General features: G+C 46.0%; 1 protein-coding gene and 1 long non-coding RNA gene across 9 annotated transcripts in view; one reads left to right on the top strand and one right to left on the bottom strand.

The window, feature by feature from the left end:
• The window catches only part of LOC310674893, a 457,828-nt gene that overhangs the window by 276,390 nt on the left and 168,557 nt on the right, over positions 1–12,881 (bottom strand). The window lies entirely within an intron of this gene.
• TMEM63B (transmembrane protein 63B) overlaps positions 1–12,881 on the top strand; it is a 75,849-nt gene that overhangs the window by 35,220 nt on the left and 27,748 nt on the right. For 4 of the 8 annotated variants that reach the window (XM_083434625.1, XM_083434627.1, XM_083434626.1 and 1 more), the window contains exons 2-4: positions 3,098–3,296; positions 3,921–4,004; positions 7,800–7,834. In XM_083434625.1, coding sequence (XP_083290751.1) covers positions 3,120–3,296; positions 3,921–4,004; positions 7,800–7,834 — 296 coding nt within the window. In that variant the 5' untranslated portion in view covers positions 3,098–3,119. Of the gene's footprint in view, positions 1–3,097; positions 3,297–3,920; positions 4,005–7,799; positions 7,857–12,881 lie in introns of all 8 variants that reach the window. The other 4 variants (XM_083434629.1, XM_083434631.1, XM_083434630.1 and 1 more) reach the window with 2 other exon arrangements.

Here is a 12,881-nt window from a genome sequence, read left to right as displayed (position 1 = left end):
GCCACCATAAGGCTCTCCAAAATCCACTGCCTGTAGCAATTGTTTTGCATTGTTGCATGTTAGGGCTGCAAAATATGGTTTAGCAAGTGCCTCCTAAGCAGTTTAATATGGTCCTGAAAGCTCCTCAGTCTTTTTCGGTGTAAGTTCCTCCTGCAGTGGAGAATGTTGCAGATTCCTGGCTGTTCTGCTGTCCACTTGCTTTCTCTTCCCGCCCCCATTGCCTTCTCCAGGTTATTCAAAGGTACCTTGGTTTCCCAGTTCCCCCTGGTAGCTGTCTCATTAAGAATCCTTGCTTGCAGAGTTTACGCCCACTTGCTTTCCCAGGACTCAGGCCTGGCCTTCTGCTTTTTGTCTCTTAATCCATCCACTGCTGCTGCAGCATCTTCCTGCTTTTTTTCCACCCCGCCTCTGTATTTCTTTTAATGCGTTGCATGGCTCCCTTCCCAGATCTTTTGGGCCTCCTATTAAGCAAGTGAAGCCTCAGCCTTGTGGTGATTCCCTGTGTGCTCCACATGTCAATCAATACCCTGCGTGGCCCTTTGTTTATCATTCCTCTGCCAGCTTGAATCCCTGTGAGCAGGCCTCATCCAAGCCAATAAGGAATTAATTTGTGGAAGCAAAGACAAGACTCCTGTGATATGACAGTGCACGTTTCATAATAAAGTCTGTTTCGTTTCCAGCAACACTGTTGGGACGCTGCTATGTTTTGGGGGCTAAGTAGCTCAAGTGGGTGGCTTTTAATATTAGGCCATGTTTGCAGTGTACTGTGGTACCTCGGGTTAAGTACTTAATTCGTTCCGGAGGTCCGTTCTTAACCTGAAACTGTTCTTAACCTGAAGCACCACTTTAGCTAATGGGGCCTCCTGCTGCTGCTGCACCGCCGGAGCATGATTTCTGTTCTCATCCTGAAGCAAAGTTCTTAACCCGAGATACTATTTCTGGGTTAGCAGAGTCTGTAACCTGAAGCATCTGTAACTCGAGGTACTACTGTATGTTCATCACTGATAGGTCCTGGATTGAGGAAATGTGTGGTGCACATTTGATTTGAGATTGGAATTAGCAATGTTAACTAAGCTTAAGCATTCTACGACATTCCTCACTGTTGGCTGGGGCTGATGGGAATTGTACTCGAAAATATCTGCAGGACGCCAGGTTGGGAAAAGGTGTCCTCCTAGTTGGAAGACAGGCACACTTCCATCTTAGTTTGGTTTGTTCCCTCAGACCCTGGGAACCTACTTGGTGCCTCTTGGCAAGTCGTGCTCGCTGCAGTTAGAGAAAAGTAGTGGTTGTGCATTTACAATCAATTGGACAGAACAAATGATATACTCCAGTGTATACTTGCCTAGTGCTGGATGTTCCCATTGCACCCTAGAACAATTGCAGACAGTCCTTGGGGCACATGCAAGCTCCAGAATTAGGAGCATTTCGAAGTATCAGTCCAGCACTAAAGCAGATAAGAAGCCCCTGAAATGGAGCCAAATATTATTTATAGATTCTCAAATGTTTCAGATCAATAATGAATGCATTTAAAAACAACAACCTGCCTTCAAACCAGTGCTATTGTTCTAGAAAAAGAGATGCTGGAACTCACCATGAACACCTCCCTCATTCTCTTAGTATGGCAATGGCGCCCACCTGAGAGGTGCTGGAACAAGTTCCAGTTGAAAAAAGCCCTGCTTCAAACACTCTGCAGATTTATATATTCAGGGTTATAGTTATATGATTTGATGAGATGCGCTGCAAGTTTGTTTTCAGTCTTGAGCCTTTGAACCATGAAAATGTTACAGCTTTGACCTTTTCCCCCAGCTATGCATCTGGAGGGGTAGCTTTAAAAATAAAGGGAACTCAGAAGAGGAGGAGCCAGCTGTCAGAAAGCAATAAGCACAAGAATATTTCAAAAGGTGATTAATGTCTTTTGGAATATTCAATAGAATTCTGGCCATGCTTCTGAGTCCCTAACTCTTTTCAACATGGGTGAATATTATGATGAAAACACATTTTCAATGGTTATTGTGCATGATAGCTAAAAGGAGCACCCATGCTCAGAAGCAGTCTCTCTCTTGAGTTTCAGATGCTAGAGACAAAGTAGAGGAGGGATGAACCTTCACATCCTGCTTTTAGGCTTCCTAGAGGCACCTGCCTGATCTTTGTTATAAAATAGAATGCTGGACTAGAATGTCCTTTGGTCGGATGCAGTAAGGCTGCTATGGCTCTTATGTACATAGAGGTGGTGAAGTTATTGAAACGGTTTCCAAGAAACGTCTAAAATCCAGACTTACCCACAATGAGCAATGGGAACATGGCTATTAACCCATCTGCTACTGCTAGTGTTGTTGTTGTTTAGTCGTTTAGTTGTGTCTGACTCTTCATGACCTCATGGACCAGAGCACACCAGGCACTCGCTTGCTTTATAGGTTTCAGGGATGAAAAGTTGACTCATCTAGTTCATGATGCATAGATTGGCAACCTGAAACCACTCCTAGTTATGTACCTTTCTACAGGTGATCTGTTCAGGCCTGGCAAGAACAATTTGTTCCTCCCCCCCCCCAGCCTACTGGATGCAAAGAAAGAGGGGGTGGGAAAAGGGGGTAGCAGAAATAAAAAAAATAAAAGGGGGGGAGAGAATGACTACACCCACTGGTGGCTTTGACCACATCACTGTTAGCATGTAGACTCCAGATTACTCCAACTAGGGTGGTCCAACACCTGGATAGCTCACTTGGTTAGAGTGTGCTGCTGATAACAATGGGACATTGCATATTCCTTCATTGCAGGGGGTTGGACTAGATGATCCTCAGGACCCCTTCCAACTCTATAATTCATTGTATAATCCAAAAGAATGTGGTCCTCTTCAGAAAAAGGGTTCTCCACCTGCCTCCACTTCCTAAATTTGACTGAAGCTTGGTGATTCAAACACTCTCTTTTGAACTTGTGCAACACAAAAAGGATGCTGAACAGCAGGGGCCAAGGGGGCTGGGAGATGAAAGTTTGGTCCTCCTCGAGCTCTTCAGCTGCTTCCTTCTTGTATGCAGGTGGGAGAGCTTCCCAACCCACCCTTTTCTTTGCCTCTAACCAGGTTTTTCTCTTCCTTCCGCAGGGAAGACAATGAAGTACTAGAGATGCTTCCCTTTGTGTTCGCCATCCTGGGCTCAGCAGAGGCTACCTGCAGGACCGCCGCCTGCAACAACACCACCAAGGATTACTGCTACAGCGCCCGCATCCGCAGCACTGTGCTGCAGGGCTTGCCCTTCGGAGGGGTGCCCACCGTCCTTGCCCTTGATTTTATGTGCTTTCTTGTAAGTATGTTGGCAGTGTTGCTGTCTGGCTTGGCACTTGAGCTAGGTCTCTTCCCCCTGCATCTGTCGCAGAAGGAAAGTCAGGTGTCATAAGGAGATATGTCCAGTGCCATACAGCAATAGATTCTGAAGGGAGAGGAACAGGTGACCATGCGGAGCATAGGAATCTTGCCTCAAGTGCTAGAGTCATTTGCAGATCCTGTGTGTTTTCAAATGTTTTCATGAGGACAGGAAACTTCTATCTCTCTCTCTCTCTCGTTCTGAAAGTTGAGATGCTGGAAGAATCCGTGTAGATGCCAAATACTTCCCAGACATCCACACAATCTATAAGTCGCAGTACTACTGCTACTAGCACTTTGCAAAATCGTCCACAACCTTCATTAGAGCTTCTTGCTAAAGGACCGAATAAAAATTACATTGTTAGAATAAGAGGCGTTTGCATATTTTTATGTTGTGTGCATATACTATTTTGCAAGCAATGTGGATAACTTAGCTTGTTTGGTGGAAGCAAAAAGCTATACTATGTTTTTTATATATCACTGGGGGCACTGCAGTTTGGTGGAGGACAGAGTATCTACTAACCAGGGACCTTGGCCTTACATTTCCTTATTTGCTTTTCTGCAGGCACTGCTGTTTGTTTTTTCCATTTTACGTAAAGTGGCCTGGGATTATGGGCGTCTGGCACTGGTGACCGATGCTGACAGGCAAGTGGAACTCTCTCTCTCTCTCTTTTTCTCCTAGAAAGTGGAGAAACATCCTCTTTTGTCAAATAACTTCACCTAGAAGTTAGGATCAGTTACTGAAATGCAGTCCAACAGGTTAGCGTTTTGCAATCCATCCGTGGGCCAGAACTCTAAAGAGGTACTTTAGGTGCACTCAAGTACTCGGTAATACCTAGTGATTTTTTTCTTCTTCAGACAACAGTCCCTCAAGTCCTATCGCAAACTTCTTTTCCCTGCAACTCCCTCAGTTTTGAAAGAGGTGTGATGTGGAGGGTTATTGCTTGATACACTCACATCCTTCCAAGTTTCCTTTTGGTGTATGCAGTTCTTTAGACGTAGCTGGTGCCCACATACAATATACCCCTTCTCCTAGCATAGTAGAAGATCCAGCCTGGCTAGTCCTGGGTGGCTCATAAAACGTCTGGCCATCCAGTCATTGCAGGGCAGGGGAGGCAGATGAGTGATTGCACAGCAACCCAAGAACTTGCTCCTCCACCATTTCCCACTAGGGATGTGGAAGGGGGTATGGACCCTCTGCCTAGGATATTCAAGGTCAAATGGCCAGCCCTTTTAGAAGGGCAAGTGATGGCAGCCTCATATATGCTAGTAGTGAACTCCTTTTCCAAGTGATGATTCTTATGTAGCAAAAAGGTCGCCATTCATGCACAAGAGGGAGCTAATGGGGGGGGGGGGATGGACCCAAAGTTTCCAGAAGTACCAAAATGAGAGGGGACTTCAGCAGGGGTATCCCAAAAACAGTCCCTTGAGGAATCAGGTGGGCACAGAATCTGACGGACTGTTGGAGAGGCATGATGAGCTGAGAACCCAAAGTGGAAGCACTTTATACTGCAGCATTTTATTGCAGGTTCCACATTGTTATTTTTACATACATACATTCTGCTCAGGAGGGCAAAAGTACAATCACTAAGTATGTATCCGATCAAATAGCAACTTCTTCCTTTTGATGCCAGCAGTAAGGATTCTTTTAGTAGAGCAGCAGTTAAAACTCATCAGTATGAGATACAGGCCAAAGGTCTGTAAAAAATAAAAAAAGGAGGAATGTTTTGGCGCAGGGGTGATAAGTCAACAGTGAGGGTGCCAAAGTGAGCGTCTCTGGGGACAGCAGTCAAAAGTTTAGGTGCAGCCACAAGACGACGCAACCCTGGTGTTGGTGAGAGTTCAGAGGTGCATGATTCATAAATAATTATCTGAAACACAGCAGTTCACAGACCCGAAGAGACAAGAGAGAGCCTGCCAAGGAACGGTACACAGACGATGGGGGAAAATTGTTACAGGGTTGCAAGGTTGTGGTTGCTGCTTTCTTAGCCTGCAAAATTGCTTACAAGGCAGACAGATCTTTGATCTTTGATTTTACAGATGTTCGTTTCCCAATGAAACTGGAGGCCACATGCTATGCTCTTGGATGCTGCAGCTTTTTATTTGTACAGATGTTACAGTTTTCGATCTGCAGAAGTGAGAGCTGGCAAGAGGGGACAGTTCCACAGCGGCAGTTCCCTTGAGTCAGAAAGTTGGTTAGGGGAAGTCTTGGGAAAGAATGGTTAATGATAGCTTCTGTGACTGGAGGGGAGAGAGAAATGACTGTTGTTAACCACCATCCCTTGTGCATGTTGCTGCAACTCTGCGATGCAAAGCAGAGTTGCATCGTGATGTAGGGGAAAGCATTCTTATCTTCACAAAGAAGGGAAACAGGTCTGGAAAGTGTTCTTAGAGGGCTCATCACCACTTCCGCTTGTCCCGCTGCTTTCCCCCAGGGAAACTTGCTGTTTACTGCTGATTCAGAACAAAGTCAATTGTTTTTTATTTATTTTTTTAAATAATTATTAGATTTTCCACAATTATAACAAAAACCACAGAGCAGAATGACACACAATAACAGAAAGAAGAAAGAGAAAAAAGAAAAATACATCGATGAACGAAAGAAGAAAAAAGGAACAATAAACAGATAAACAATAACAAACTTAATTCTTTACAAGTCCAACCTTTTAAACATCTTGGTTGACTTCCTCTAGTTCCTCCCTTCTGAGTTTCCTTGTAGTTAAAAGTAACAGCTTTCCAATATCATTATTAAACTAAAACAATTTCCAATTATAGTCCATCTTATTCACTTTTATTAACATTCTAAATCCCATTTATTTAATTATAACTTAGTTTAATCCTAGGCCTATTTGTTTCTTTCAAGTAATTTCTAATTTTTTATATTACAATATTTATTCAAATAGTCCTTAAATTTCCTCCAGTCCTCTTCAAACTCCTCTTCTTTCAGGTCGCGGATTCTTCCAGTCAGGTCAGCTAGCTCTGAGAAATCCATCATCTACAGTCAATCGTTTTTTCTGCAGATTGACTTTTGTTCCAGTAAACAGTGGGCTTTCCTGGGGAAAGAGGTGGGACAAATGAAAAACCGCTCAGAGCCATGCCTAGAAAGTCTGGGACAAGTGGAAAACCTCTCAGCCCCATGCTGTCTAGCATAGAAGTGTGGCTGAGCCCAGTGTGTACATCAGTGCTGTCATGAGTGACTCTGCTGCTGATAAAAATTGATCTCATTTGGAAACTAAAGCTGCCACCTCAATGCATAGCTCAAGGGTCTCTCTGATCTTGGGCCTCCTGGACTGCCATCAGTGGACAGGTTTCAGAAAATTGAAGCCTCACTCTCATGACAGCAGCAGCAAACCAGAAGAGATGAGGACGCAAAGAAATGGGAGTCTCAGAATATGAGAGAGAAATTAGAAACCTTTACTGTATTTTATTTGCCCAGCCGTCCCCTGCATTGCTGACTATCAACATTTCAGTTTTGTTGAGGGCCCCTGGATTTAGATTGGTCCTGGCTACCTGATGAGAGAAGGACAGCAAGAAAAAGAAATGTAGAGATTTGTGCAATATATCCGGATAGGAGGCTTAAGAGAACCAACACAACTTCAGTTGATGGGATTGCTAGTTTTCTGAGCAGTCCACCCTCTGCTGCACATTGGCCACAATATGATCTCCTTAGTTGCATCGCCTCCCTGGTTCCTTTTATGATAGGCTCAGAGACCATGTAAGCATGGTCATGTCCGGAAGGCCCCAAAGGATCACCGTCTGTAATACTAGCTGATGCAGTCAAAGAGTGTATACTAAAGAAACTTTCCTTAAAATGTGCACATCTTCCACCCAGGCACTGACCTGGCTTCGGGAAGGGTACCAAAGACCTAAGGAGAGTGAAAAACAAACGTAACAGAGTTTGCCTGAAGAGCAAATGCAGTTATATGTACATAGGCTTCGTTTGCTTTAGATAAGGCTCTGCTTCTCAAGGAGCAATTCAGAATATCAGCTGGTGTATTTCAATTTGCTGTTGTGGCTTTCATCTACAGCTGTTTATCCACCTGTTGCTAATAAGAGGGCACAGAATCTCATTTCCGAGGGAGGGCAGCCACATTTGCTCTGCATTTAAGTTTGCCTGGAGATGCACATGGCAAGGCAAATCTGAAATGACTGCAGAATAAATTTATCCCAACACCAGAGTGAGCAGGAAAACCCTGACAAGAGAGAGAACTGGCTCCAGTCCTGAACAGTTTGCATGAACCATAAAACTGAATCTGTAAGCCAAAAAACCTAAGTTTATTTTCTTCCTCTGGATGAATTTGGTGAACGGTTTCCTTCCCAGGACCCCAAAATGTCAGCACTGAGAGAGGAGGACCCTGGCTCTTGATTGAAAGATCCAATTTGTTTGTAACTCTCCCTTTTTCTCCCCCACCCCCTTCATTCTTTTTCTTTTGTCCCCAGGCAGAGGCGCTGGCAGCAGGAACAAGAGGAACGGGAATAGTACGTTGCGGGTTTTCCCAGGGTGCTTCTTCCATCCTTCCTTAATTCTCTTTTCCTTCCTGCTTCTGTTGAAGTTTTCTCCTTTTGCTTCTGAACTAATCTTCACCGGGAGAGCAGGGCTTGTGATTGTTGTCCACACTGGTCACTGCACACATCACCCTCTTGTGTCAGTCACACTACACCAAAATGGCGGTGGGGGAAACTTTCCTTCAGGGAGCTCAAGGTGTCAGACAAAGTTCTCTATCTCCCCATTTTGCCCTCACAACGTCCCTGTGAGGTAGTTTAGGCTGGGAGACTGTGACTGGCCCAAGGGACCACCTGTAGTGGGGGGAGGCCAGATTTCTGCTGGCCAATTCTGCCACCACTTTTCAGCAATGAGAAATGTTACCTTCTGCTTTGACACATTCTCTGCCTCCTTGGCTGACTCATGCAGGAGCCCAAGGAGCTGATTTAACTAGGCTCTTCTAATTGCTCTTCTCTCAGGATTTTTTAAAAAAAAATATTTAGGAACCTGTTCCCTAGCCAGACATCCCATGAAGCTGGTAAGAGTTTTCCACCACTGATATGTTCTAACCAAGAACAAACTGGGGCCCAGGGCCAAGCGAAGACTTTTGGCTTCCTCGGAAGAAAGGACGAGATGGTTCCCACTTCCCCCATCAACAAACAAAAGCTCACTAAATAGGGAGCAAAACCTTCTGTCATCCCTAGTGACAGAACAATGCCCTTTGCTACTCCTGAGGGTAGCAAGCTTGCTTAGGGGGGAGCAGAGTGGGTCACACCACTGTGTTCTCCAAATCTTGCCACCACCATCCCACCCCCCCTTGCTGTATGTTGCCTGAGGTGACTGCATCACTCTGCCTCATGGGATGTTCTATGTAGAACAGTATTCTTGTTGAGATGTAATAGGCACCCATTATCTGCACTTTCTGGAAAGATTTGAAAACATTTTTGTGCTGAAAACCTTGCCTATGTAGGTGGATAGGTCTCTGCCATGGGTGTCTACTTTAATAATAATAAGAATTTCATCTTCTGTGCTATTTTTAAACTGTTTTAGCTGTTTTCATTATATTCATCCATTGCCTTGGGGCAATAGCAATCAGGGGCGAAGCAAGGCGGCGTGACACCTGGGGCGGGCGTCACAACGTACGACGCATGCGCCGTACACAGTGACGGCGCACATGCACTGTATAGCGGTTTGCCGCCAGCGCCACTCCAGCGCCAAACAGACGGTGCTAGGATCCCTCCGCTGCAGCCGCAAACACGGCTGTAGCGGCGACAGAGGGATCCCAGCACCGTCCATATGGTGCTGGAGTGGCGCCGGTGACAAACCGCTATACAGTGCGTGTGCTGCGTTGTTATGTACAGTGCATGCGTGCGATGCTGCACATGCGCTGTACTTAGCGGTTTGCTGCCAGTGCTAGGATCCACTGCTCGCAGCTGCAGCCGCAAACAAAGGATCTTCTAAAGGTGGCTGCGGCAGCGCGATAGCTGCTTTCACCACCGCGAGCCCCCGCGGGGTGACTTCTTGTCACCCCCACAGCCATGGAACCCAGGGCATACTGCCCTCCACGCCCCCCCATTGTGACATCACTGATAGCAACAATGCCCACCCTGCTGGTATATTTGGGGGGCCAGCCCTGCTGTGATGTGAGGTGCAATTCAAGAGAGCCAAAGAGTCAAGTTATTTCATTTGCTTTACCACATGAAAACATAATTTGTATTTCCTGACTCAGGCACAAAATTCCCCTTCAACCAGGCCTTGGCCTGATTAATATTCTATGGCCTTTTAAACGGGTGTCTTTTTGTGGGGGACAGGTTATTGTTTTGTTTTAGCTATTTATTTTGTGCTTTTATACTGTGTTTTTATCTTGTGAACTGCCCTGAGATATTTGGATAAGGGGTGGTATATGCGTTTAAGAATCATAATCATCATAATGTTTCATGAGATATGGCAACGAAAGGAAAACCTGGACCTCACAATGACATGACAACCGGTTAATTTCTGAGAGGAGAGTGTCTAAACAGGCCAGGAGATGTGGTGAGGCTTGTATTTGTGTGTGGAATCCCTGCGCCAGTTGTCGGTTTTAGCTCCAAGGGCTTGTGCCCCTCCAGTCAGGAGACCCACCTGCTACTCACCACCATTACTGCCAGCTACTGCTGCCAGCAGGGAGGGAGGCAGGAAGGGACAGTGGAGTGGGGATGAAATAAGAACAGATCAGTGGCAGCAGCACCTGCTGCTGCTCCTCTTCATCACCATCCTCACTCACTTGCTCACCTTCTTTGAAAAATAGGTGGGGGAGCCAAAGGGCAAGTTTGCTCTTGGGCCATGCCAGGGCATGTGTCTGCCAGCCATGCCCCCAGTCACAAACATTTCCAAGATGGCTTCCTTTTATTACCGCATTTATATACCTGTTTTCTGCAAAGGGTTTCTTTCTACATGGTTCTCCCCCTCCCCATTTTTATCCTCACAACAGCCCTCTGAGGTAGGTTAGGCTAAGAGACCATGACTGACCTGAAGTCCCCCAGCAGCAACCTTCATGGTTCATGGCTGAGCCGGGGGGGGGACGGACTTAAACCCTCGTCTCCTAGATCCTAGGTCAACACGCTTAACCACCATCCCAAACCTGGCACAGCGCTACTTGTTGATGAATGGAAAATTCACTAAATGGGTGTGGAGGCCTACTTGATTATCATCCCACATGTTCCAGGAGTGAGTCCTGGCATAAGAAAAGCAGGCTGCCAGGCCGAGCCCCGAGTCCTAGTTAAGTGGCCCAGCCTAGCAGCTATTACAGTCTGGTCATGTCTGGGCCTTTGGCACAGGGCGTGTATTTCGCTGCACAGCACTTTGCTTCCTCCTCACTGGCACAGTATGGAAGTTTCATCACACGCAGTGTTTGGTAGCTCAGTGATAGAGCGCCTCAGCACTGCATACAGGCCTCCCTGGGTCCATTCCCTGACATATCCAGGAAAAGCTGGGAGTGTCCCCTGCCAGAAAATCTGGAGAGTCACTGCCAGTCAGTGTAGACAGCACTGAGCTGGGTGGAGGAATGGTCTGACTCAGCCTAAGGCAGTTTCCTATGTCCATAAATCTCCTTATCTTCTTCTGTCTTTTTTACTCAATGTAGCCCTATTTTCCCCCTCTACAGCCACATTCACACCTACTGGTGAATCAGTCATTTATTCTTCAGTGGGAGGAGGGGAGCATATGCCCACCCCCTCACAGGCAGATTGGAGGCGGGGGAGGGGGGATTTCGCAGCCCTACTGGGATCCACATTGCCACTTCTTACATCAGGCAGCGCCAAACCCACTTCTGAAATCTGCCTGGCAACATGCTGCCCTCCAGCTCCCCCTTGTGACTGTTCCCTTTCTATGTTCCCTTTTAATGCACACTGTTGCGAACATTTAAACAAAAACGCACAAGCAAGTCACTATTGCACAGAATGAGCATTGGGATTAAAGAAGGAAAAGGCTACATGGTGCTCAGCTCTTCTGTGTCTGGGACACGAAGCTGTCATACCTTTTGTTTTCCCAGAGTGCCACTTGAGTGCACACTATATAATACATCTGCAGTCCCCTTTTAGGGCTTGGAGGCATTTGGCCACTGTTCCGATCTGTGAACAGGGGGAGGAGTGGAGGCCAGACTCCATGCTGTTGCCTTGCTTACATGACTCCCTTCTCTCCTAACTAATGCTAAATGTGCATTAATCATCCCGGTCCCTGCAGGGCCTTACCATGAAGCCTCTCTTGCTAGCCTCCAGACTTCTTGAAAATCCAGATGGGTCAGTTTAAAAAATATTGTCATAGAGGTTAGGCAAGCAACACCCCTCCAGTGTGTGTGTGTGTGTGTGTGTGTGTGTGTGTAATGAGTTGTACCTTTTGAGAACCTGCTTGTACTCTGAAAGCTCATTCTGATGGTGAGCAAAGAATCGCAAGGATGGGGCAATACTTTCTCCTCTGTGCTCAAAATGAGAAGCAGGCAGCGCTGCCTCTGCTGGTCCCAGAGAGGCCTCTTTCCACTCACATGGTCTGAGAAGACCAACAGGGGTTGAATCAGACCACAAGCATCAGCAGCTGGGATGGGAAACATGTGGCTCTCCAGATTTTTCTGGACTACAACTCCCATCATCCCTGGCCCTTGGCTGTGCTGGCTCTGGCTGGTGGTGGGTTGGAGCTCAACTTCTGGAGGTCAACAAGTCAGCCACCCCTGATCTAGAGCACTGCTGTGCTCTTGATGCCCAGAAAAAACACAATCTAGACAAGCGCTATAAAAAGCTCTAACGCATATCAACCATTTCACATACTCTGGGGTAATTCTGTTCGTCTCCTGCAATGTCTTCAAGTACCTGACATTGAATTGAGAGAATTTCAGCTTTCAAATACACATGCATGCATACTTCTAGTCTTCTTGGCTTACATGGTGTTGGTAGCTAATCATGGTGACAATAATTAGTTAAGTGGGCAGAAATCACTGAGCTTTTAATGACACATTGAATGCTGCATACGCAATAAACCACATTATGCACTCAGGAATTCAAATTGTTTATCACCTACTGTATCATCCAGAAGATGAACAAGGTGCATTTCCAACTCCTAAAATTTCCATCTAATACAGGTTAAATTCCATAGTCAACTGAAAGGATTTCTGTTCAAAACTCTAGTTTACTTTATGCATATTGTTGTTTCTGCCACTAACAGTTTCATCTTCTTAACCCATGTTTTTAATTTGGTACTCTGCACTAGCCTGTGTGGCACTGAGATCCTTAGGTGTTTGCTGGAGGAAAGAGGTTTTCTTTTTGCCTTGGTAGCCATGTGTGTGCTGTCTTCTAACAATTCCATAGGAAGCCTCCCTGACTTGTCACAAGAGGGAAAATGCAGGCCCGTCACACCTGACCAGTTGTTGATTTCACCTTCTTCTTGTTCACTCATCTCCTTTTCAGAAGACTTAACCTTCTCTTTCTCGCATCTCCTGACTGTCATATGCAAGTTTGGCTGCATAGTAGGTGATGGGCGGCCTGGATTGCTTCTGTCCAATGCATGTGGCACACT

Source organism: Podarcis tiliguerta (assembly GCF_965153285.1).
Source record: "Podarcis tiliguerta genome assembly, chromosome: 3".
NCBI lineage: Eukaryota > Metazoa > Chordata > Lepidosauria > Squamata > Lacertidae > Podarcis > Podarcis tiliguerta.
The sequence above is the reverse complement of the archived record's forward strand: the minus strand, read 5'-3'. Positions and strand labels throughout refer to the sequence as shown.